General features: G+C 43.8%; 1 protein-coding gene across 5 annotated transcripts in view; it reads left to right on the top strand.

The window, feature by feature from the left end:
• Positions 1–14,271: 14,271 nt before the first annotated feature.
• Positions 14,272–24,776, top strand: part of THNSL2 (threonine synthase like 2) — a 54,759-nt gene continuing 44,254 nt past the window's right edge. The window contains exons 1-3 of one of the 5 annotated variants that reach the window (XM_033952237.1): positions 14,272–14,293; positions 20,374–20,401; positions 21,167–21,402. In XM_033952237.1, coding sequence (XP_033808128.1) covers positions 21,180–21,402 — 223 coding nt within the window. In that variant the 5' untranslated portion in view covers positions 14,272–14,293; positions 20,374–20,401; positions 21,167–21,179. Of the gene's footprint in view, positions 14,294–17,319; positions 17,482–19,375; positions 19,606–20,373; positions 20,402–21,166; positions 21,403–24,776 lie in introns of those variants that run through there. The other 4 variants (XM_033952229.1, XM_033952247.1, XM_033952213.1 and 1 more) reach the window with 4 other exon arrangements.

The following is a 24,776-nucleotide window of genomic DNA, read 5'->3' on the forward strand; positions in this document are numbered from 1 at the left end:
ACGCAATACTCAAGGTGAGGTCACACCATTGAGTGATATAGAAGCTTTATAACATTCTTAGTCTTGTTTACCATCCCTTGTCTAATAATTCCAAGCACCTTGTTGGATTTCTTGGCCATCGCTGCACTTTGGATGGAAGGTTTCAGTATATTGTCCATGATGACACCCAGATCTTTTTCTTGAGTGCTGACCCCCAAGGTGGACCCTAGCATCCGATAACGATGATTTGGATTATTCTTCCCAATGTGCATCACTTTGCATTTGTCCACATTAAATTTCATCTGCCATTTGGACGCCCAGTCTTCTAATTTCCTAAGGTCTTCCTGCAGTTTTTCATAGTCCACATGCGTTTTAACAACTTTGAACAGTTTAGTGACATCTGCAAATTTACTCATCTCACTTGTAGTTCCAATTTCCAGATCATTTATAAATAAGGTAAATAGGACCTGTCCCAGTACAGATCCCTGTGGCATACCACTATTTACCCTCCTCCATTGAAAAAAATGGCCATTTAAGCCTACCAAGCCTTGGTTGGACTGAGAACTTCTCAGCAGCCCCTTGTACAGATCACCATCAGTAGTCATTTGCTTTTCCTCAAACAAAATGCCATATGTAATTAGGGAACTTAGTACAACTACATTTCCGTCATTCTGTATTTTTCCAATGGAACGAAAAAAGTGGAAAATCACTGGACTAAGTATATAGCCCTCAATGGAAACTCCCCACCCTTGCTGGCTGGGATGAGAACTTTTCAGTGGCCCCTCATAGAATGAAATACAATTGAGAAGCTAGAAAAGATGATTGACAGGTAGCAGACGTTAAAAAGAATTGCAACAGAAGAACTGAGACGGAGCAGCTGAAGAAAAACTGTAGCAAGTCTCAGTCATAAATGACACAGCCGAGAGGGGCATTAAAACGAATCCAAGATTTCAATATCAACATCACTAAACGTGAGGTACAAAAGCAATTTCTCCTTTGGGTTGTATCAGAACACTGGTCTGTATTTTCAGAAGTGAAAAAGTAATACTGGCTGGATAAATATGAGATTCCTTGCAGTTTGGACAGTAAACAATAACTAACACATTTTGTTTGCCACCAATAAATATTATTGCTGTAAGCTGCAACAATATTATTAGGAATCACTTAAGTTGGAAACTCCGCATCATAAAAAAATACTTCGACGACACTTCATTCCGCCTCTAAGTACAATCCTCCATCTTCAGCATATTGGACTACTGCAACATCATTTACTTGAGCACCACAAAGAAAACCATCAGGAGACTTAGGATGATCCAGAACACTGCTGCCCGCCTCATATTCGACCTGAAAAAATGGGACCACATCACCCCCTTCTACCACAAACTCCACTGGCTCCCACTAGAATCCAGAATCATATTCAAATTCGCCTGTTTTTGCTACAAAACAATATTTGGTTTATTCCCAAGCTACATCACCCCTCACTTCACCCTAAACCACAACTATAAGAATTCCCGCAAAATTCAACTCTTCACCTTCCCCTCCCTAAAACTATGCCACTCAAAAAAATTCCTTGAAAAAACCTATGCCTTCCAAGCCGCCAAACTAAACCCTTGGCTGGCCCAAATGGTCCTCAAAGCCCACAACTACCTCGACTTCAGAAAAACACTTAAAACCCACCTATTCCGAGACCAAGACCCTTAAAGACCCTTAATGCCCCTTCTTCAATCCTCCTCCTCCCTCCTACCGAAACTTCTCCCCCCCCCGTCTCCCTCCTCTCCCCCCTTCTTCCTCCTTGCTTTTCGCAAATCTATGATCAATTTGGAATGTAACCACTCGTAACTTCTTTCTCCTTGCTGTTCGCAACTCTATGATCAATTTGGCATGTAACCACTTGTAATTTGTTCTAACCAATGTGAACCGCCTAGAACTCTTCTGGGTATGGCGATATACAAAAATAAATTTATTATTATTATTAAGTTGCAAATACATTGTCAAATTTGTCTGAACGGTGAAGGCAGTTGATTTTAGTTCAATATATGATGTACGCTAAGTAGCTGGTTGCTGACTGCTTTATAAGTTTTATTACTAGGTGACAGATGACATGAGCATCCTCAAAATATCATCTGATCTTCATTAAATTTTACATTGTAGGTTGTGAGGTGCGGGATAACAAAATGAAGATATACGTAACACACATAATATCTGAAACTTCAATTCTGGGTACATCCTACACCAGGGTTGCCCAAGTTCGGGCCTCGAGATCTACTGGCAGGCCAGGTTTTCAGGATATCCAGAATGAATATGCATGAGAGAGATTTGCCTGCACTGCCTTCTTGGTATGCAAATCTCTCTCATGCATATTCATTGTGGATATCCTGAAAATCTGGCCTGCCAGTAGCTCTCGAGGACCGGATTTGGGCAGCCCTGTCCTACACCAATTCTCTCCCCTCCCCACATTCACCTCTCTCCTTTTTATCTGAGCATCTCCACATTCTCCCGCACAGCTCCACTCCCCTCCAACCAGCTGTTTGTTGACATTGCTTCACACAACAGTTCATCGCCAAGTCACTTGATCGCCAAGACTCTTCATCTCATGACAGTTCATTATGTGATACTTCATCACTGTGGATATTTCATCGCACAGCATTTCATCACATATTCAAACTAACCCCCTCTTCTATTAAACTGCACTAGCAGTAAGTAGCACAGGGGGGCCGTGCTGCTCCTGACGCTCATAAAAACTCTATGAGCGTCGGGAGCAGCGCGGGCCATTCAGCACGGCTCACCGCGCTAAAAACGGCTAACGCAGTTTAATAGAAGAGGCCCTAAATGTATTCAAATTATATGTGAAGAAAACTTGCAGCAAATGTAGCCGTCATTTTTCTAGATATAGATCACATTTTCACTATCACATACAAAATCTGCACAATCCTGATTTTCTTTCCAGTTTTATCTATACACGATGCCAAGATGTTACCTCGCTTCCTTTCCTCACCTCATTCCCATCCTCCCCAATCCAAATGCGATATGTGCTGTTACTGATGGTAATGAACTTTCAAGGTTTTGACTTTTCGTCACCTTTGTGCACAAGTTTCCAAGCATATTTCTAGTGCATTACGTGATAAGTGCTATTTTAATTGTTGACACTGGTAAAAAGACCTTTTGTTGCACAGGAGTTAAGATATGGAACTCTTTGGTGGGTCAGATACAGAATTGTCGTGAAAAGGATATGTTTAGAAAATTACTTTTAATACAGTTATTTGTAGATGCCTTTTTCTAGACATAATTTTCTTCTCCAGTAGAATCGATAAATTGTTTGACTGTTATTATGCAAAGTTATGCCATTATTTTCTAGCCATGATTTTTAAGGTTGGTTTATATGTTCATTTTATTATGTTTCTGTTTTAAAACTATGTATGTAAATTTTGTAAACCGTTTAGTTGTAAACGGTATAAATTTTTTAAAAACAAATAAGTAAAAATCTTTGTTCAATTTGCCACACAAGTTTTATGAGCGTATTTTTTGAATACAAGTACATTTAGCTTTCCATGTAAGAAATGTTGAGTGATGAAAACGATGTTCTTCTGTGCCTAAATATCAGCCCCATGAAAATTTTATTTGCAAGAATTTATAGTGAGGCTAATATTTAGGTGCATCCCCCTCCCCCCAAAAAAACCCAACAGGTGTTGATGTGTGCTGGCATTCCCCCTTTCATTTTCTGCAAGTTTTCTGTGTTGATTTGAATACATTTAGCTTGAATATGTGATGAAGGTTCGCCTAATAAAGTGTCTATGGTGATGAAGTGTTATGCAATGAACTGACTTAGAAGATCTGTCCCACGGTGAAGTATCATATGATGAAATGTCACCAAACCATGAACCATTATGACAAGACTTGCCTTCTTGATGTAAGGAGAGAGGCAGCATAGTTATCAGAGACGACAGAAGCAGCTCTTGGATGTTGCTTAGATTTGGGGGATCAGCATTAGTGTTGAGTCTATATGTTCCCCAAGGTTCCTCACTTGTGATTTTGGAGGGTGCTTGGATCTTCCAAAAGAGATTTTGATTGTCGGATATGTGCCCACTTTGTTAGGAACCCAGAGGAGCTCAGTTTTACTTTAGTGCAGGCAAAGGTTTGTTGTTTTTGTTGATTCTTGAATTGCTGTTAAACAAGTTCAGGACTGTAGGCATCTGGTTCAATAGATATGAGTAGCTGCATGTCATCCATGTGACACAGAGCTGAGTATCTATCAGCCGAATCAGCTTGGCTAGTAGCTTGAGATATATATTAAACAGAATAGGTGACATACATAATGATCCTTGTGGTATCCCACAAGTCAGTGCTTATGGTGGTGATGAGGTGCTGCCAAACAGTATGGGTTGTTTAAGGTTATCATATAGCTCTAGATAAAGGAGGCTGGATTGAGAAATCCGGGTTTTACTTCCATTGCTTTCAATGGAATTAAACCCAGATATCTCAATCTGTCCTCCTTATTTTCATTGCTTCTGATGAAAGTAAAACCTGGATGTTGCAATCCGTCCTCCTTTTTCTGGAGCCATATGATAACCCTAGGGTTGCTGCCTATCTGATAGATAAGACCCGAACCAAGCAAGTACTGTGTTACTGATACCTATTTCTGCCAGTCATGCTAGTATGACATTGTGGTCTACAGTATCGAGCTGCTGAGAAATCCAACAGTCCTAACACCGAGGCAAATCCCTTGTCTTGGGTTCTGTAATGGTCATCTAGCAGGGGTATGAGGGCTGTCTTTCAGGCTCATATTCAGACCTTGGGAGGTCGCCAGTGATCTCCTATGATCCACAGCAATACCAGAAATTCAATGCCAGCACCATATCCAGCTCCTGGCATTGAATTTCCAGTCTATTTTTGGCCGGCTGGGATATAGCTGGCTATGCCAATATTCAGAAGCTAGCCAGCTAAGTCTTAATAGCCAAACATATACTACTACAACTACTACTAATAATAGTTTATATACCGCAGGACCGTGAAGTTCCATGCGGTTTACAATGATTAGAAATGTTACAGTTTGAGTGAATAAACAAAGTACAGACTTAATGATTGATAGTTCTTGCGATCATTTGTTGAGGACTAAGATTGATTAGATTTGATTAGATTGGTTTCTTAAGTATTTCAGGAACAGATGTGTGTTAGGCGTTTCCTGAATTCTCCATAGGTAGAAGGCACGAGTAATTGTTCCACCCTTTTAGGCAGTTGTCTTTGGGTGCCGATCTTAGGACATAAGAATTGCCATACTGGGACAGACTGAATGTCCCAAGTACCTAGCTAGATTCCAAGTAACTTAGCCAGCAAACTGCATATTGGTGTTGACCTGCAATGACACATAACATAGCTGGTCACTGGCCAAACCACAGACTGGGATATTCAGTGTGAGATAGTCAGCTATCCCCCACTGAATATCATTGGATAGCCTGCTATGTGCTATCTAGCTGGTTGGGAGCCTTTCCTGGCCGGCTAAATAGAACGGAATATCAGCCTCTCTTTTCCATAACTGGGTCTCAATCCAAATTGGCATGGATTTAGTCAATTTCTTTATTATAGCCAATTGAAGAATGAAAGTCTCGATCATATCCCCTCGCAGTCTCCTTTTCTCAAGGGAGAACAATCCCAGTCTCTTAAGTCGTTCCTCGTATTTCAAGTTCTCCATACCTTTTACTAGCTTCGTTGCTCACCTCTGCACCCTCTCCAGCAGTTTTATATCCTTCTTTAGGTAGGGAGACCAATGTTGGACACAGTATTCCAAGTGTGGTCTGACCATTGCTCTATAAAGCGGCATTATAACTTTCTCCGATCTACTCGTGATTCCTTTCTTTATCATGCCTAACATTCTATTTGCTTTCTTTGCCGCTGCCGCACATTGTGCCAACGGTTTCAGGGTCCTATCTATCAGTACACCCAGATCCTTTTCTTGTTTGCTCTTACCCAGAGTTGCATCCGACATTCTATATCTGTGTTCCTTGTTCTTTCTGCCCAAATGCATTACTTTGCACTTTTCCACATTAAACTTCATCTGCCATTTCTCCGCCCATTTCTCTAACTGACACAAGTCACTCTGGAGTTCCTCGCTATCCTTCTGCAATCTGATTGCCCTGCATAGTTTTGTGTCATCTGCAAACTTGATGATCTCACTGGATGTTCCTTCTTCTAAGTCATTGATGAAAATATTAAATAAGATGGGCCCAAGTACCGAGACCTGGGGCACACCGCTAGTCACTTTCTCCCAGTCTGAGAACTTCCCATTTATGCCCACTCTCTGCTTTCTGTTCTCCAGCCATTTGCCTATCCATCTTAGTATATCTCCCTCTATTCCATGGCTTTGTAGTTTCCTGAGAAGTCTTTCATGTGGAATCTTGTCGAACGCTTTCTGGAAATCCAAGTATATTATGTCCACTGGTTCTCCACTATCAATTTGTTTGTTCACGGTCTCAAAAAATTGAAGTAAATTCCCTTTCCTGAAGTGATTTCCCTTTCCTGAAGCCATGTTGACTGGCTCTCATCAGGTCGTGTGTATCCAAGTGCCGGACTATGCTATCTTTAATCAGTGCTTCAACCATCTTTCCAGGGACAGACGTAAGACTCACAGGTCTGTAGTTGTCCAGTTCTCCTCTTGATCCTTTTTTGAAAACTGGCCTGACGTTCGCTATCTTCCAATCGTCCGGTATCTGTCGAGTTCTAATTGACAGGTTGGCAAGTTTTTGCAAAAGCTCTCCGATTTCAACCTTCAGTTTTTTTAAGACTCTCAGGTGAATTCCATCAGGTCCAGGGGATTTGTCGCTTTTAAGATTGTTGATCTGGTAGTATATCTGGTCCAAGTCCACTTCTACTGTGGTGAGACTGTCGTCTATTACTCCTTTGAACACTTTCACTGCTTCTGGTATTGTTGCAGTGTCCTCCTTCGTAAAGACAGATGCAAAGAAGGAATTTAGTCTGTCTGCAATTTGTTTGTCTTCCTTGATGTACCCTTTTCTTCCCTGGTCATCCAGCGGTCCCACCGCCTCTTTTGCAGGTTTTTTCCTTTTACGTATCTAAAGAAGGACTTGAAATTTTTGGCCTCTTGCGCTATTTTCTCCTCATAGTCCTTTTTGGCATCCCTCAACGCCTTGTGACATTTCTTCTGATCATCTTTGCGTTTGTTCCAAGCTTCGGTTGTTTTCGTGCATTTCCATTTTTTAAAGGAGTCCTTCTTTTCTTTTATGGCTTCCTTCACCTCTATAGTAAGCCATGCCGGTTCTCCTTTGCCTTTAGTTTTCCTTTCTTTGGAAATCTGCGGAATGTAGAGATTTTGTGTTTCCTTGATAGTATTTTTCAGTAGGGACCATGCCTGATCTACCGTTTTAACTTTGTCCATCTTTTTCTTGAGCCGTTGTTTCACCATGGCTCTCATGCTATCGTTTCTTCCCTTTTTAAAGTTTAAGATCGTGGTTAAGGTTTTGGTACGTTTCCCTTTCTCAACGTCAAGTTTAAAGTTGATCATGTTGTGATCGCTCATCCCCAGCGGGACCGTGACTTCTACTTCTTTTGTCGGTCCCGTAATGCCATTTAGGATCAAGTCCAAGGTGGCGTTTCCTCTCGTCGGCTCTCCCACCATTTGTTCCAGGAAGCTGTCCCCTAGTGCTTCCAGGAACTTGGCCTTCTTGCCGCAGTTCGAGGTTCCCAGGTTCCAGTCTATCCCCGGGAAATTGAAGTCTCCATGATTATTACCTGTCTTACATTCTTGTTTAATTTCCTCTATCATTTCTGAGTCTGTCTCCTCCGTCTGTCCTGGGGGGTCGATAGTAAGGTCAATTTTTGTGTCTACATCATTGTGTTGTACCAAGAGGGGGCGGGGGGGGGGGGTGGACCACCCCGGATGCACGCCCCAAGGGGATGCACAGCTGGCCACCCTCCAGTGTTCTCCCTAGGCCGGCAAACTGTGGCTCGCGAACCGCATGTTGCTCTTTAGCCACTTGAGTGCCACCGCCGCCTTTGGGAACAGGCCGGCGCCGAGTTCTCCCTGCTCTTTCCCGCGGGGCTGACCAACTCTCCCCGCTCGATGTCAATTCTGATGTCGGAGAGGACATTCTGGGCCAGCCAATCACTACCTGGCTGGCCCGGAACGTCCTCTCCGATGTTAGAATTGACGTCGGGTGGCGAGAGTTGGTCGGCCCCGTGGGAAAGAGAAGGAGGGCAAACTCGGTGCTGGCCTGTTCCCGATGGCGGCGGTGGCACTCAAGTGGCTAAAGAGCTGCATGCGGCTCGTGAGCCGCAGTTTGCCAGCCTAGGGAGAACACTGGAGGGTGGCCAGCTGTGCACCCCCTTGGGGCGTGCACCCAGGGCGGACCGCCCCCCGCCCCTCTTGGTATGCCACTGCTGCTCTCTAAGCTTGTTGAGTCTTTGAAGCTGTTTCTTTATACTTATATAGGAATGTGTTACACCCCAGCGGCAGTGGCAGCATTTTCCCAATGGCAGTGGCATGGGGGAGGGGAGGGGAGGGAGAAAGAAAGAAAGGGGGGGACAGGGAGCCAGAAAGAAAGAAAGGGGGTAGGATGAAACAAAGAAAAAGAAAAAAATGGGGCACAGAGAGAGACATAGAGAGAGAAAGGGGGCATGGAGAGAAAAGAAAGAAGGGGCAGGGTGAAAGAAAGAAATGGGGCACAGAGAGAGAGAGAGAGAGAGAGAGAGAGAGAGAGAAAGACAGATATACAGAAAGAAAGGGGGCATGGAGAGAGAAAAAAAGAAGGGGCAGGGTGAAACAAAGAAAGAAATGGGGCACGGAAAGAGAGAGAAAGAGACATACAGAACAAAAGGGGGCATGGAGAGAGAAAGAAAGAAGGGGACACTCAGGCGTCGGCCAAGAAAGCAAATGGGATGCTAGGAATTATTTTAAAAAAGGGATGGTTAACAAGACTAAGAATGTTATATTGCCCCTGTATCACTCAATGGTGTGACCTCATCTGGAGTTTTGCGTTCAAATGTGAAACTACAGGTCCTAGCAAGCACTGGACTATGGAGCTCAGTGTTGAGTCACAAGGGCAGGATTCACAGCAGAGAGGTATTTCTGCCTAGGCTAGGCTTATTCTGGGGAGGTCCCCAAGAGAAAAAGAGGAACTCTAAAATTTTCCTTAGAGATAGGCAGAGGTAGGTCTTGGGAAAACAGACTGATGTCTGTATGTGCTTGGCTGAGGTAAATTTTGATTAGCTTGGCTGAGGTAAGCCAAGTTCATTCTATTTTGTGTGATGCAAACAATAAATCAACAATAAATCAAACCTCAACACATTCTGACATATCTATAAAAAAATAAAAAATAAAAAATAAAAAATTTTTAAATAAATAATTAATAATACAAAAACCTTTATATATGGCAGGCAGAACTAGAGGCAGCAAGACTTCAGTCAAGACAGGCAGCTCAGTCGCCGAGAGTGCCCAGGAGATGGCTACGGTCTTCGTACAGACTGAGGGGGAGCCTGGACAGAGGACAGAGGTCTCTGTACAGACCGAGGCCATCCCCTCAAAGATGTCTTCAGCCTCCACTCAGACAGAACCAATTGATCAACCAGATGAAAGCCTTATGATAGAGCTGAGGAGTCTGAGAGAAGAGATCCAACGCTTAAGGAGTATCCGTGATGACGAGACCTTCATCGACGGAATAATCCAGGAACTGTCTCAGATCGCCGAACCAGAGCCTGACAAGACCATCCTTGAGTCACCCAGAGCTTCCAGAACTTCAGACTTGAATCCTACCGTCGGAATTCAGGAAGTCACTGGAGACGCCGATACCTGGCAGCTGGTGACTTCATCCACAGGTAAACGCAGAAAACCTAATTCTGTTTCTCTCTCTCACATACAGGGCAGCTCTACATCGACGCCACATATCCCCCTTAAGAACAGATACCAGCTGCTACAGGAAGGTCCTGACAACGAGGTACAAGAAGTGGTTGAACAGACGGTTCCGATTCCAGAGTCCACAGGTCGGCCCACCCCTAGGAAGCGCAGAGTTGTGGTCATCGGGGATTCACTGCTAAGGGGCACCGAGGGACCGATTTGTAGACCAGATCTGCAGTCAAGAGAGGTCTGCTGCTTGCCGGGGGCCAAGATCCGGGATGTAACTGCTAGCCTTGGCAGACTCATCAAGCCCCAAGATCACTTCCCTATGATTCTCATCCATGTCGGAACCAACGACACTGCCAGGGGCACCCTAGAAAGCATACCCGAAGACTTCAGAGCCCTAGGAGAGAAGCTGAGGAGGATGGATGCGCAGGTGGTCTTCTCCTCGATCCTCCCAGTGAGGGGCAAGGGCAGTGCCAGGGTGGATCGTGTCCGGAGGGTGAACGACTGGCTGCAGGAATGGTGTAGGGAGATGAACTTTGGGTTCCTGCACCACGGAGAGGCACTGCAGGGACTGCTTGGACCAGACGGGTTACACCTGACCAAGAGGGGGAAGAATGTCCTTGGACACCGTCTAGCCCGCCTACTACACAGGGCTTTAAACTAGGTAAGTTGGGGGAGGGTACGGGCTTTAAACTAGGTGAGTTGGGGGAGGGTACGGGCTACCAATACTATTTTGGAACTGAACTAAGTAAACACTGCATTGGGTCACATTACAATTCTGGGTCTAAGGGGAGTACACGTAGCAATTCTAGGTCTAGAGGGAGTACACACTGTAATTCTGGGACCAGCGAGAGTGCACACGCTGCAAATTGCACTAAAGGAGCTCAAGTAGCCCAAACGGGAATACCCCCACAGGGTACACACATTACCAAGTCTCTGATAGGAACGCACTGCAGTTATGGGGAGTCCGGGATAGGTACAAGCTGTAGCTCTGGGTCTAGGGAGTGTAAGAGACAAGCGAAAAATACTAATGGTGGTCTAGTTGATATAGAGGGATTGTCCCCACTGAGATACAACAAGCACACAACATGGAGGGCTATGTACGTCAACGCCCACAGTCTGGGAAACAAGATCCTAGATTTGGAGATAGAAATGAGGAATGCCGACCTGGATGTGGTGGCGATATCTGAGACCTGGCTCACAGACTCCCACGCGTGGGACATGGTCATACCAGGTTACAACTTGCTTCGTCGGGACAGGGAGGGCAAAATGGGAGGTGGGGTAGCATTATATACTAAAGATGACATTAAGGTCACCAGAATCACAGATGTACAGTACACTGGGGAACCCTTTGGGTAAATTTGGCCAGAGGGAAGGACAAATGCCTATATCTTGGCGTGGTATACAGACCCCCAAAACATCAAGAAGACCTAGATTTGGAATTAATCGGAGATATAGAGAATATCACCTTGCGGGGGGACACAGTATTGGCAGGTGACTTCAACATGCCCGATGTGGATTGGGTCACGCTTTCCTCTGCTTCCGGCAGCAGCAGGAAGCTATTAAACTCTTTGAATGGAGCAGGACTCAGGCAACTGGTAATTGAGCCAACAAGGGATCAGGCAATTTTGGACCTGGTACTTACCAACGGAGAAAGTATCACAGAGGTCTCGGTGGGTGAAACTTTGGCCTCCAGTGACCACAATATGATTTGGTTCAATCTCAGGAAAGGTTTCACGAAATCTACCACATTGACCAAGGTTCTCAAGTTCAAGGACACAAATTTCCAGGACATGGGAGACTTCGTTCACCAGGCGCTACAAACCCAAGCAGATACCGACAGCGTGGAAGAAATGTGGTCAACTTTGAAAACCACCATACAGGAAGCAACAAACCGCTATGTTAAATCAGTAAGCAAACGAAGTAGGAACAACAAGCCACAGTGGTTCTCTATGGAGATCTCAGACCTCATCAAAGAGAAGAAAAAAGCATTCATCTCTTACAAACAATCAGGGACACAGGACTCCAGAGTAGATTATCTGACCAAATCAAGAGCCGTCAAAGCGGCAGTTAGAGAGGCCAAATTCCGCATGGAGGAGTCTCTAGCAAAGAATATCCAGAAGGGAGATAAATCCTTCTTCAGGTATATTAGTGACAGGAAAAAGAACTCAGGCGGGATAGTACGACTCAGAAAACCAGACAGAGACCATGTGGAGACGGACTCGGAAAAGGCCCAACTGTTAAATGAATACTTCTGTTCAGTCTTCACCCGCGAGGTGCCGGGAATCGGCCCTCAACCACATACAAGGATTAAATCAGTAGACCCGTTTAGTAATTTCAAATTTACACCCAGCAGCGTCTACTGCGAGCTGTCAAAAATCAAGGTCAACAAGGCAATGGGGCCTGACAACCTACACCCTAGGGTACTCAGGGAGTTGGGAGATGTCTTGGCGGAACCACTATCCGCGCTCTTTAATCTCTCCCTTAGTACAGGTAACGTCCCGATGGACTGGAAGACGGCTAACGTCATTCCACTACACAAGAAAGGCTCCAGGGTGGATATGGCAAACTACAGACCAGTGAGTCTCACTTCAATAGTGAGCAAACTAATGGAAACCCTAATCAAACACCAAATGGATAGGATCATGGACGAGGAGAATCTGCGGGATCCCCGCCAACATGGATTTACTAAGGGGAGATCGTGCCAATCCAACCTGATCGGCTTCTTTGACTGGGTGACGAGGAAGCTGGATGTTGGTGAGTCCCTGGACATCGTCTATCTGGATTTCAGCAAAGCATTTGATAGCGTGCCACACCGCAGGTTGCTGAACAAGATGAGTTCTTTAGGTTTGGGCGACACTTTAACAAAATGGGTTGGGAACTGGCTTGGAGGTAGGCTTCAGAGGGTGATGGTGAATGGCACTCCCTCCGAGATGTCGGAGGTGTTAAGTGGAGTGCCACAGGGCTCCGTCCTAGGCCCGATCTTGTTCAACATCTATATAAGAGACCTGACAGAAGGGCTTCGAGGTAAAACAACATTGTTTGCCGATGATGCCAAACTGTGCAATGTAGTGAGCAAAAGCACAACAGACAAAAAAACAATGACAGACGATATGGTGCATGACTTACTTCTGCTGGAGCACTGGTCTAGGTCCTGGCAACTCAGTTTCAATGCCAAAAAATGCAAAGTCATGCACCTGGGAAGCCAGAATCCATGCAAGATCTACACCCTAAATGGCGAGATCCTGACAAGAACTGTAGCAGAAAGAGACTTGGGAGTGATTGTCAGGGAAGACATGAAGTCGGCAAACCAAGTGGAGCAAGCTTCATCCAAAGCAAGGCAAATCATAGGTTGCATACGCAGGAGTTTCATCAGCCGTAAACCTGAAGTCATTATGCCACTATATAGATCCATGGTGAGACCGCACCTGGAGTACTGTGTGCAATTCTGGAGGCCGCATTACCGCAAGGATGTGCTGAGACTGGAGTCGGTCCAGAGAATGGCCACCAGGATGGTCTCGGGACTCAGGGAGCTCCCGTACGAGGAGCGGTTGGGGAATTTGTAGCTCTACTCACTCGAGGAGCGTCGAGAGAGGGGAGACATGATCGAGACATTCAAATATCTCACGGGCCGCATCAAGGTGGAAGAAGACATCTTCTTCTTCAAGGGTCCCGCGGCAACAAGGGGGCATTCGTGGAAAATCAGGGGCGGGAAACTGCACAGTGACACTAGGAAGTTCTTCTTCACTGAAAGGGTGGTTGATCGCTGGAATAGTCTTCCACTTCGGGTTATTGAGGCCACCAGTGTGGCGGATTTTAAGGCCAGATGGGATAGACATGTGGGATCTATCCGCAAAGATAGATAGTGAGGATCACTGGGGTGGGCAGACTTGATGGGCCTTGGCCCTTTTCTGCCGTCTATTTCTATGTTTCTATGTTTCTAAAGTGTTTTGTTTCTGTATTAATTGCTCCTAGCAAGCCAGCTAGCCCTCCAAACCAGGCTAGTCTACCGCATAAGGTGACTCTGCCTGGTTTCTTAGCTTCTGCTGCAAGAAGCTGACTAGAAGTCTATAGAGGGTGGGGACCTCAATACAGAAGTTTTCTTTTTTTGTATGAACAGAGGACAAAGATCAGCTCCCCCCAAGTCAGGGACCTGAAGAAGTTTAGTTAGAGCCAAACAGGCAGGCTTTTATTTGGTTTATTTGAGTATTGCATTACCACAAGTCAGAAGGGAAAAAAGTGAAGAGAAGTAAGTGCTTGTATATATGCAGCTCCAAAATGAGACAGGCTTAATTAAGCCACTATTGGCACCTGGTGAGCCAGCAGCCTTGAAGCAGTGAAAGAGTGAGAGCTACTTTAATTACCTCACTGATTAGAGCTGGAGATAGCTACCAGGGCTCTACTGAGAGACAAAATAAAGCTACTGTGAAAACAGAATTTGCTGAAAAACCTTGAGAGTTTTATTAGGTAAAGGCAGTGCTACAAGCAGTGCAAGGAAAAAAGAAAGTTGCAGCTTGCCTGGATGTCTAGACTGCAAAATCTTTTTTGGGTACATTAGAAGTAGAAAGCCTGTAAGGGAGTCAGTTGGACCATGAGATCAGCCCCTCCTTCCTTCCTGGCTCCCACAAAAGCCCCCCTTCTTCCCTTCCCCTTGTACCTTGCACTCCTTTAAAATGCTGTTGAGGAGTGGCCTAGTGGTTAGAGCTACAGCCTTAGCACCCTGAGGTTGTGGGTTCAAATCCCATGCTACTCTGTGTGACCCTGGGCAAGTCACTTAATCCCCTCATTGCCCCAAGTACATTAGATAGATTGTGAGCCCACTGGGACAAATAAGGAAAATGCTCAAGTACATGATTGTAAACTGCTTAGATAACCTTGAAAGGTGGTATATAAATGCCTAAATTTTTTTTAAAATCTATACTGCCTGTTTATAACACTCCCTGATGAGTGGAAAAACCCTGTACTTTACAGTGTTGTGGATATTTGTTTTAATTATGTGTATGCTTTGGACAGACTAGATGGGCCATTTGGTCTTTATCTGCCATCATGTTTCTGTGTTCTCCGCTTTGGTTTAAGGTAGATTATAAATGATAATAATCCAAATCTAAGTAAATGTAAACCTCAAGAAGTCAGACTTGCATATATAACAATATTAGAGAAGCAGAAACTGAAATGGAAGATCAGAGATACACATTTTCCAAATCATAAATTCAAAATAAAATACTTTTTTCCTACCTTTATAGTTGGAGCTTTTAATTTTTTCAATTCAGTTTGGTCCAAGTGACTCTTCAGCTTTTCTCTGTTTTTCCTGTATTTGCAGTCTCCTGCCCAATTGACATTTCTTCTCTTACCATGTCCATCATTAGTCTTCTCTTTTTGTCCTTATGTGTCCTATCCAGCATCTTTCCTGTGTGTCCCTGTTCCTATACTCCCCAAAAACTCAGCATCTGTCCCTATCCTCACCTTATATGCAACATCTCCCCCGTGTCCTTATACTGCCCTTTCAAACATTGCCTCTCTGTGCCCCTATCCTTATCCCTGTGATCAGCATCTCTCTTCTGCATCCCTATCCCATCTGTTTTCCAGCATTGCCCCTCCGTGTTCCTGTTCCTATGCTTACTCTTATGCCAAGCATCTCTTCTCTGTGACTTTTTCCTCCTTTCTTTCTTTCCTCTGGCACCCTCCACCCTGGGTCCAGCATCTCTCCCTTTCTCCTATCATGGTCTGGCATATCTCCTGCACTGATAAATGTCAGAAGGCTTTTTTTGCTCGTGAGCAGTTTGGTATGCTTTTTGCATGTTTACTCTACTAGAGTATACAGAAATTGATTTGTCTTAAGGTCTTTTAGCCCGTGGGCACGTTGGCGTGCTTTTTGTATGCTTGCTCCACTAAAGTGTATTTGGAAGTTGATTCCTGGGAGCACTAACTGTACATAAGGTTGCCAAATCCAGAAGACAATTTACAAGTTTTGTTATAAAGACTCCTGATACAGGACTAAAGGCTGAAACACAGCCGTGTCGAGTCTAATGGAAGTTCTTCAATAAAGTAGTCACATCTTCTGGGTGTCCCATTGTTTATTCTGGTCATCTCCACTGTGTATGTCTCCCTCCATGGGTCCAGCATCTCTCCTCTTCTGTCCAAACCCCTCCTGATCTGGTTTGTTTCTTTCTTCCTGTTCCCCCTCCCTGCCTTTCCCTGTCCCACAGTCTGGTCTCCCTCTCTCCCCCTTCTTGTCCTTCCCCCTTCTTGTCCCTCCCCCTAACCCAGATACAACATATCTTCATCTCCTTCCCTCCCTCCCCAAACCCAGCATATCTTCTTCTCTCCCTCCAGATCTAATGTACCTTCATCGCCTCCCCTTTCAGCTCCAGTATATATCTCCCTACCCTCCCCCACTCCCACAAGTCCAGTATTTTTCCCTCACCCACCCAGTGGTCCAACATTTCTTTCATTCCCTCCTTGTGAGTCCAGAATCTCTCCTTCACCTCCGCCCCCTCCCAAGTCCTCCACACTTGCCTTAGTCTAAAGCAGACCATTTCTGGGCAGCACTAGGACCTTTTCTCTGCAGTGTCCCACCTGCACAGAAACAGGAAGTTGTATCAGAAATGGGAAAACCCCAACATTGGCTGGAAGCAGTGAATCTGCTACTTTAATCTCTGCTACTACTGGTGCTTGAGGCACGTTTGGAAGACTTGGGGGAGCGGGAGGGAGAGACACTAGGCTTATGGGGAAGAGTGCAAAACACTAAATTTGGAAGTGTGGGGTGGGAAGGGGGGGGGGGAGGGAGAGAGACCTGGAAGAGGCAGCGAGATAGCTTTTGTAGTGCCAGTTTTAGGTATCTGCTGAGAGCTGGCCTGGCCATTGAAAACCCAGAAAGTTTACAGCTTAATTAAAATTTGATATACAATACTGCCTAACCCAATAGACAGTTTACAATATACTGTATATACACAAAAACATTAAAGAATGCCAATATAAAGATAGGAAAAACATACATTCAACCAGCCACTAACACAACCCTATTCCCAAAACAGAGAGGAATAAGATTTCTCACAAAATAATGGGAAGAAGAAATTTGGTTTCATGCAGAGTGAAACCCAAAAACAGCAGCTATATGGTATACAGTCTGCTTGGGGAAAAGTACAGAAATTACAGAATAGCAATAGAATCCTAAAGTTGTCCTTCTTGTTTTTTCTCTATTTCGTTTTACCAATGTGAATATTTTAATTTTTCCCTTTTTGTAAATCACTTTGTGCATTATATAGGCATGGAAGACTTTCAAATTGTAATGAAAATAATATCTGTAGAAGCTGAAAAGTGTCTGGGAGGATGGAAAGGAATACTTGGAGGAATTAGGCCACAGGGAGCTGCATCTGCCAGTGTGTTATTTGTGATTTATTTACAGGAAACGTAAGAGCTTAAGCATGCTTCTTGTAATGGCCAGCTGGTCCTTTAAGAGAAGTTGTCATTACGGAATCACATGGGGGAACAGGAAGCAGAATAGAGTCATAGCCCTTATCATGCACTAGGAGTGTTCATGAGTTTAAAAAGAAAGATTTCTCTCAATACAGTTATGAGCTAGATTGTAATAACTTTGATCTGTAATGCAGACAAAAATCCAGAAGAAACCGAAAGTAAACAAGCTTGAAGAACAGGTAAAGAACTTGGAAGCAACTACAAGATTAATCAGAGCTGAATGAAAGTTTACTTGGGTACAGTGGTAGGAGTAGGGGGGGGAGGGGTCACAGATGACAAGGGAAATCATTTTCAGAGTTGCTTTAAATATGCCTAGCAGGATCTTACTTGTGACTGTATCGCAACTGCAGGCACCAGACGAAGAGCCCACTGCTTCCTGCTCCAGGCTCTCTTCTCTAGGGCAGGGTGCAAGAGTCAGGAGGAAAAGGGTGACCCTGCATTAAATAGAATTCAGAGCACAGCAAAGAAGTACATGTTCCCCCCCCCCCTCCCCCTCCTGTCAGTTTAAGGAGAAAGAGTAAAACTAGTGCAAACATTGCAGAGGAAAGAAATGCTCCTCTGTCTGTAGGAAAAGTGTGTGTGTGTTGGTGGGGGTGGACACTGGAATGGACAACACAGCAAAAAATTGAGGTTTTGTCTGCACATTTCTATTTCAAATTTGTGATTAATTATTTTGTATTTAGTTAGGGGGTGAGGTGAGGGACTCTGCTGGCGTCTGTTTAGGCAATCTGGTTTGTTCTGATAATGGAAGCACTCAGGAAGCCCTGGTCTCAGCAGCCCTCTTTATATTCCCCCCTTTTGGTAAACTGCAATAAGAGGTTTCTACCGTGGCCCGAAGCACTAAATGCTTTGATGCTGCTCCAACACTCATACAATTTCTATGAGTGTCTAAGCATTTAGCGCCCCAGGCCATGGTAGAAACCTCTACCATGGCTTAGTAGAAGAGTGCCATTATAATTTAACCACATTATCAATTCTAATACATAAGTGAATATATGTGATCGAGCCGAGTGGTCATCACCCATCATTTCATCACCCCCAGACTCTTTTGGTCTTTCTCACATTTTTGATTTAGGGCTCTGCAAAAACATCAGGCTTTATTATAAACACATGTTTGTACTGAATCTATCTGCTGTGAACCGCCTAGAACTCCCTGGGTATGGCGGTATACAAAATAAAAAATTATTATTATTATTATTATTTCACTCACACACACGCGACCAGGCCTCTCCGGACACTTCTCTAGTCTTCTGGACTTCTAGGTTTTCGGGCTTCCAGTACATTATCAGTCTCTCTGCCAGTCACTACCAGCCTGCTGATCCTTCCACCGGTCACTCGCCAGCTACCTCTGGTTCTTCAGGCTGCTTCTGTCTGGGTCTTCAGGCAGCTTCTGGTACCATTACTAATCTCTCCACTGGTTGCCATTGGCCCCGTCAGTCCCTCCATCAATCACTCGCCAGTCCCCATCAGCCTAGGACCTCAAACTCTTCTAGCTGCTTATGGGGCCACCGCTGGTTCTCTGATCCTTGGCCTTTTGGGTCCCCAGGGTCCTGGACACTCTTCACCAGGCCCACCACCGGTCATCAAGATTGAGTACTCTCCCGTCACTCCAAGCTCTACCAGGCCCTTCGGCTACTTCTTCTTCCAGACCTACTGCTCCAGTCTCTCAGTCGTCTTCTTCAGAACACACACCCTAAGGACTCTCCCAGTCACTCAGTTTCCTTTTCTCCACCAGGCTCTCTGCTGGTTGTCAAGCGTGAGTCCTCTCTATGCTCCAAGCTCTACCATAAAGGCTAGTCTAGCAGGCTTACCAAGGGCTAGGCCGAAGCCAGCATTCCTTCCTTTGAGAATTGCCTAAGCTCCTGAAGAAGATCTTGTTTTCCCCAACTCTCTGCTCAGGAAGTGTAAAATAGCCGCATTTCCTATATGTCCTATTAATTTCCCAATTAGCTAATGGCTGTTACCATGTGACCTCTTACCACTGCCTATTTACTAGGCGGTAAGGGCTCACATGCTAACTATGCGCTAATCAATTAGCGCATGGTGATGTATCTGTGCTAACTGATTAGTATAGGCCACGCCCACTCTCTGACATGCCAGTTCCAAAACTACCGCGGGACAACTGAGCGTGCTTCGTGGTAGTGGAATATAAACTGCGGTAAGCATGCATGAGTGCTTACCGCAGCTTAGTGAAAGGGCTTCATAGTAACAGTAGATGATGGCAGATAAAGACCTGTACAATCCATCCATTCTGCTCAAGAAGGTAAAAAATGGAGGAAAGCAAAATAAAAAGACTGCCCTAGGTAAGGAAAGCTATCTACAAATATCTGAACTCATTGAATGCACCTGGTGTACTGTATATATGTTTGTTTTATTTATTTATTTAATTTGATTTCTATCCCATCCTCCTGGGAGCTCAAAATGGGTTACAAGCTAACATTCACGGTAGGTTACATTGGCAATGTGGACAGAATAGCAGTTGATCTTTACTAGGTTAATATGTTCAGATCCAAATGTGCCCTTGAGTTAGCCACATAATGAGGGACCCTGGCCCCCCCACCATGGCATTCTTGCAATTGCAAACCCCCACAGCTCCCTCTGGGGTTCAGCCCTACCCTGACTCAATACAGCAGCTGATTAAGCTGAGGTCACAATGGCGGGTGGTAGATGAGATATCTCCCGGGTCTGGGTGTGCTTCCTCCTGAACACACTGCGGTTGTTATAAAAATTAAAAAACACTTTGCAAAGTCTCAGGGTAATGTGATTCTTCAGCGAACTGCTGGTAAGAGGAGGCAAACTGAGATAGAGCTGAGGTATTTTAAATCTCAATAAAATGCAGATTTCTTTAAAACAGATTAAAATTCACATTATTAAAATCAGTGTAAAGTCTTTTTAAAGTGCTATCAAATATTTTAAAAGGTTGAGATTCAACCAGGGCTTAAAGTGTCTAAAAGTGCTTAAATTCTTTATAGTTTACTTCACTTTCTGCCAACCAGGTACATTTTTATAACTAATAAACTCTTTTTAGCTTTAATTGTGCCAAAACAATAACTTGTTTTTCTTTCTTTCAGGGCTTCACTTCTCTGATGTGCTGAACAGGTAAGTTCTTTTACTCTTTAAAACCTTTCAAACCATGCTTTCATAGGTGCTTTAGGTCGTCTAATGCCACTTCTGCCGTTAGCCACACCCTTAGTGGCGTTTGGTGAAGCGCCTATGGTAGGTTCTTTAACAGTGCCATTTTATGCCATTTTAAATGGTGTTTGTTAATTAATTTAGGCACCGGTAGGGCACTGTTTCTAGAATTTCCCCCTAAGTGACCTAGTGGATCGAATCCCAGTACTGCTGCTAATGATCTGATTTCTGGGCAAGTAACTTAATCCTCCTTTGCCCCAAGTACAAAATAAGTACCTGTATATATATATATAAACTGCTTTGAATGTGGTTGTATAGCTACAAAAAGGCAATATACAAATCCCTTTCCCCTAACTATTTCTTTTTTTTTTTTTGGGGGGGGGGTGAGGGGGCCTGTCAGGGGTGCTAACCATTTAGTGCATCTACATTACCACTTACAAACTGTTTAGGGCATGGCAACATTAGTGTATAGCTATTAATGGAAAACAGAAAATCAGGCTTTCATAACCATGGTAAAAATGGCCTTACCATGTGGGAATGACCCATATAAGGGCACACTAAGACCACTTTTACTGCATTGTTATAAAAGGACCTCTTAATAATTTTGGATTCTTCTTTTTGCCTGTATTGTCTGTGGTTTCCATTAGGAGAAATGTTTGCTGTTAAGTTTTTCCTTTTTGAAAATGCTTAAAATAGTAATAATGTAATGCAGGATTATTATTTTTGCCACAGAAAGTTTGGAGACATGAAGTACACCAGTACGCGAGGAGGAGAGAGTGATGTGGATTTTGGAGATGTCCTCTTTGCTGGTTATGCTCCAGATGGTGGACTCTTCATGCCTCAAGACATCCCAAGACTAGATAAGGACACACTGCTGAAATGGAGCGCCTTCTCCTACCCAGACCTGGTAAAGGAAGTATGTACAATCTTTGTTCCTTCGGAACTCATCCCAAGGCAGGATTTGAATGGTAAGCTGTACTAAGATTTGATAAAAGCAAGTTCATGTGTTAAGCGATTTGTGCTGCCTTCTTTCATTTTATTTGTGCGTTCTTTTGAGTTGAAAACCATTAAGTAAATCTGTATCTTCCTGATACGATGATATTTTACCGATTCTGTAGGTTTGGAATCGTGGCAGGATCATAGTGAGCTTTTTGCGAGCAGTATGGCCGCACAGGGCACAAAGGAGGCAGAGGATCCATAACTGAGTCCTGTCCATTGCTTTCCCTGCTTGGCTGTGACTCAGTGGGCAGAGTAGGAGCTCAAGGGTGTGTGTTGCATGGATTGCGTTTCCGACTTGTCTTGAATCATGGATTGCGTTTCCGACTTGTCTTGAATCATGGACATTGAGAAGAGACAATCTTATCATGTCCATGAAAACTGTGTTTATGGGCCTTTTTGGATTCATTAGCACTGAAAGATTCTATATACTTTTTTGTTGATGTGCAGTAAGTCGTTTGTGCCTGTAGAGACTATGTACAGTCCTTTGTGGGAAGTTTCTAGACTTCTCTAGGAGAGCTGAGGTGGAGCTGCTGCTTTTGACTCTCTGAAGAATCTGGAGACCCGGGGTGGGGTAGGTGGAAGGGATTTCAATAGGGATCTCTAATGCCCTCTTCTTTGCATGACTCTCTTGCCATGTACAGTCCTGAGCAACAGGGCTAAGTATAGAGAGAATTACTAGTACCTTGAATCAAACATAGCCAAAAGAGAGGTATGGATCCAATCTAATCTAATCTTCCATTTGTGAGTTGCACATACCTATACAGGCTTAAGGCGACAGATCAAAGAGGAGGGGAATGTAGTGGGGGAAGGGGGCAAGGAGAAGCTAGAGGAGTGAACATAGAAGTAGGGGGAGCTATACAGAACCTTATTGTCTTATAGAAGCAAAATGTCCAACATGGCCATGTTTTAAAGGATCTTGTTCAGGGGCTCAACAAAAGTAAAGCATTCACATGCTCAGTCTTGATGTTACTATACAAGGCACATCAACAGTATCATAGATCACTTTTCAGTCAAAGAATCATCTGTATATCACACTGATGATTTTATAACACCCAATCTATTACTGCCAACGCTTAGAGAGGCATTTTGAGTTTGGACATTTTAAGAAAAATGTCCAGAAATCCAGTAGAGAAAACGCTCATTTTCGAAATTGCAAGATGTCTTATCTTTTTTTTTTTTTTTTTAAATGACTTATGTAGATGTTTTGGCCCTTAGTATATCTATCTTTTTTGGCATTCTTGAATATAGAGACATCCATGTGAAAAACACACAAAAACAAGCTTTCCGGACATTCAAGTAGCCAGCATGCTTAGCAAACTGTTCTCAGAAAGCTGAACATAGCAGAGGGGCACTCTATGAGGTACTGTAGTGAATGTCACATAAAAAGTTCAAGGTACACATGTCACTGTAACCTGCTTATATTGTATGGTGAACCCTCCAAAATCCACCCCAAACTTACTGTACACCACAACAATAGGTTATGGAGAGCTCACCATACAATAGAAGTAAGTTATAGTGACATCTGGGACTTTCAATGTGACATTCACTGCAGTAACCCTTAGAGTGCCCCTCTGCTCTGCTGTGGAGATGTATATAAAAGGGGTCAGTGACCACTGGGGAGTAAGGGGAGGGGGTCCTATCTTAATCCCTCCAGTAGTCATCTGGTCAGTTTGGGTACCTTTTTGATCCTTATTCATTTTTAAAACAGGTCTAACCTCAAACGTCTAAATGGTGCCCTGGACATTTTGTTCAAAGTTTGATTATCCCTGCAGAATGTCCAAGTCTTAAGCCCACCCAAAACATGCCCCTAACATACCCCCTTAAGATTTAGATGCACTGGAGAGAAAGTGACCAGAAAGATGTCTAGAAAGTCTGTTCTGAGTGTGCCCATTTGGACGTTTTGACTAGTAAGATGTCCAAGTGCTACCTTTTTGGATGTCGTATCTTTTTTTTTTTTTGTAAAGGAGCCCCTTAGTCAGAGATTCAAAAGCGCACAGGTATATAGAGGATGTGATATGCAGATGATTCTTTGACTAGTGTGATCTTTGGTACTTTTGATGTGCTCATCAAAGTAACATCAGGATTGAGAACATTGGATCCTCCTTGAATCACATATCCATGAGGTCTATGTTTTCCCTTTGTTGATAAAGCTTCACTGGCTCCCAGTTCGCTTTAAGATCCAGTTTAAATGCGCATGCATAATCTTAAAGCTTCTCTAGGAATATTTGATCCTTTTGTCCCCTTATGGTGGAATACCCTTAGACTTTGCCATTTGAGAAACACACAAAGATATAAGGGAATTAAATCTGCTGGGAAGCTCAGTCGATCTTTTGTTTTCAAGTTTGTAGAGATCTGGAATGAACTTCCTGACTCCATTAGGCTTTTAGGCCAGCTGCAATTATTTCGTAAATTCCTGAAAACTTTGTTGTTCTCGCAATTTTTAGATGGTTTAACTACAGCGTCAACAAAATGATAATACTATAGTTATTTTTCTTATGCTTTTCTTATGTACTTTATTTTTTAATTAGTTCTTCCTTCTCTTATGTTTTCTGCTATGTACTCTAGTCTTAATTCTATGTGAACCGAGTCGAGCTCCACTGGGAGATGACCCGGTCTATAAACCAAAGATTAGATTAGACTTTGTCTGGGGAATGGCTTCTCTGATCAGCCTTTAATGTTTTAGTTTCTTGCTCAGATACTAACACACTGCTGTATCAAGCCACTTGACAACTTTTACCTTACCAAAGTGTTGCAATCTAAGAGAAGGCATCAAGTCTTAGTGCACATTTACTTGAGAAACGAGGCAACAAGATCAGTTGGGGGTTCTATTTATAACTAAACATTTTGGTTAATTGAAAAGCAACTTGCCATAGATATATGGCAAATGAAACGCTAGAAAGATGTGTTCTGTTGCATTTGAATTAGCATCTTCTTGATTACTTAGCCAGCTGAATAACTCAGTTTCTAAGACTTGGGGGTCCTTTTATCAAACTGCGGTAGGGGGGTTTAACACACGTTAAACCGCCTGCAGCACTAGCCGCTAACGCCTGTATTGAGCAGGCGTTAGTTTTTTAGCTGGTTGCGGGGGTTAGCGCGTGATGAAATGCCCTAGCGCGGCTTGATAAAAGGACCCCTTGGTTCCTTTTCTTGGATTATGACACAAGAATATTTTGCTTTCACCTTGAGCCCTCCTGCACAAAACCAGACCTAACCTGTTATAAAATTTCTGTCTTTAGCAAAGAACAGCGTGGTAGGGGAGAAAGTATAAACAGGTACAGTGACTATAAACAGATTAACATAGAAACATAGAAACATAGAAATAGACGGCAGATAAGGGCCCACG

This window comes from Geotrypetes seraphini, chromosome 1 (assembly GCF_902459505.1).
Source record: "Geotrypetes seraphini chromosome 1, aGeoSer1.1, whole genome shotgun sequence".
NCBI lineage: Eukaryota > Metazoa > Chordata > Amphibia > Gymnophiona > Dermophiidae > Geotrypetes > Geotrypetes seraphini.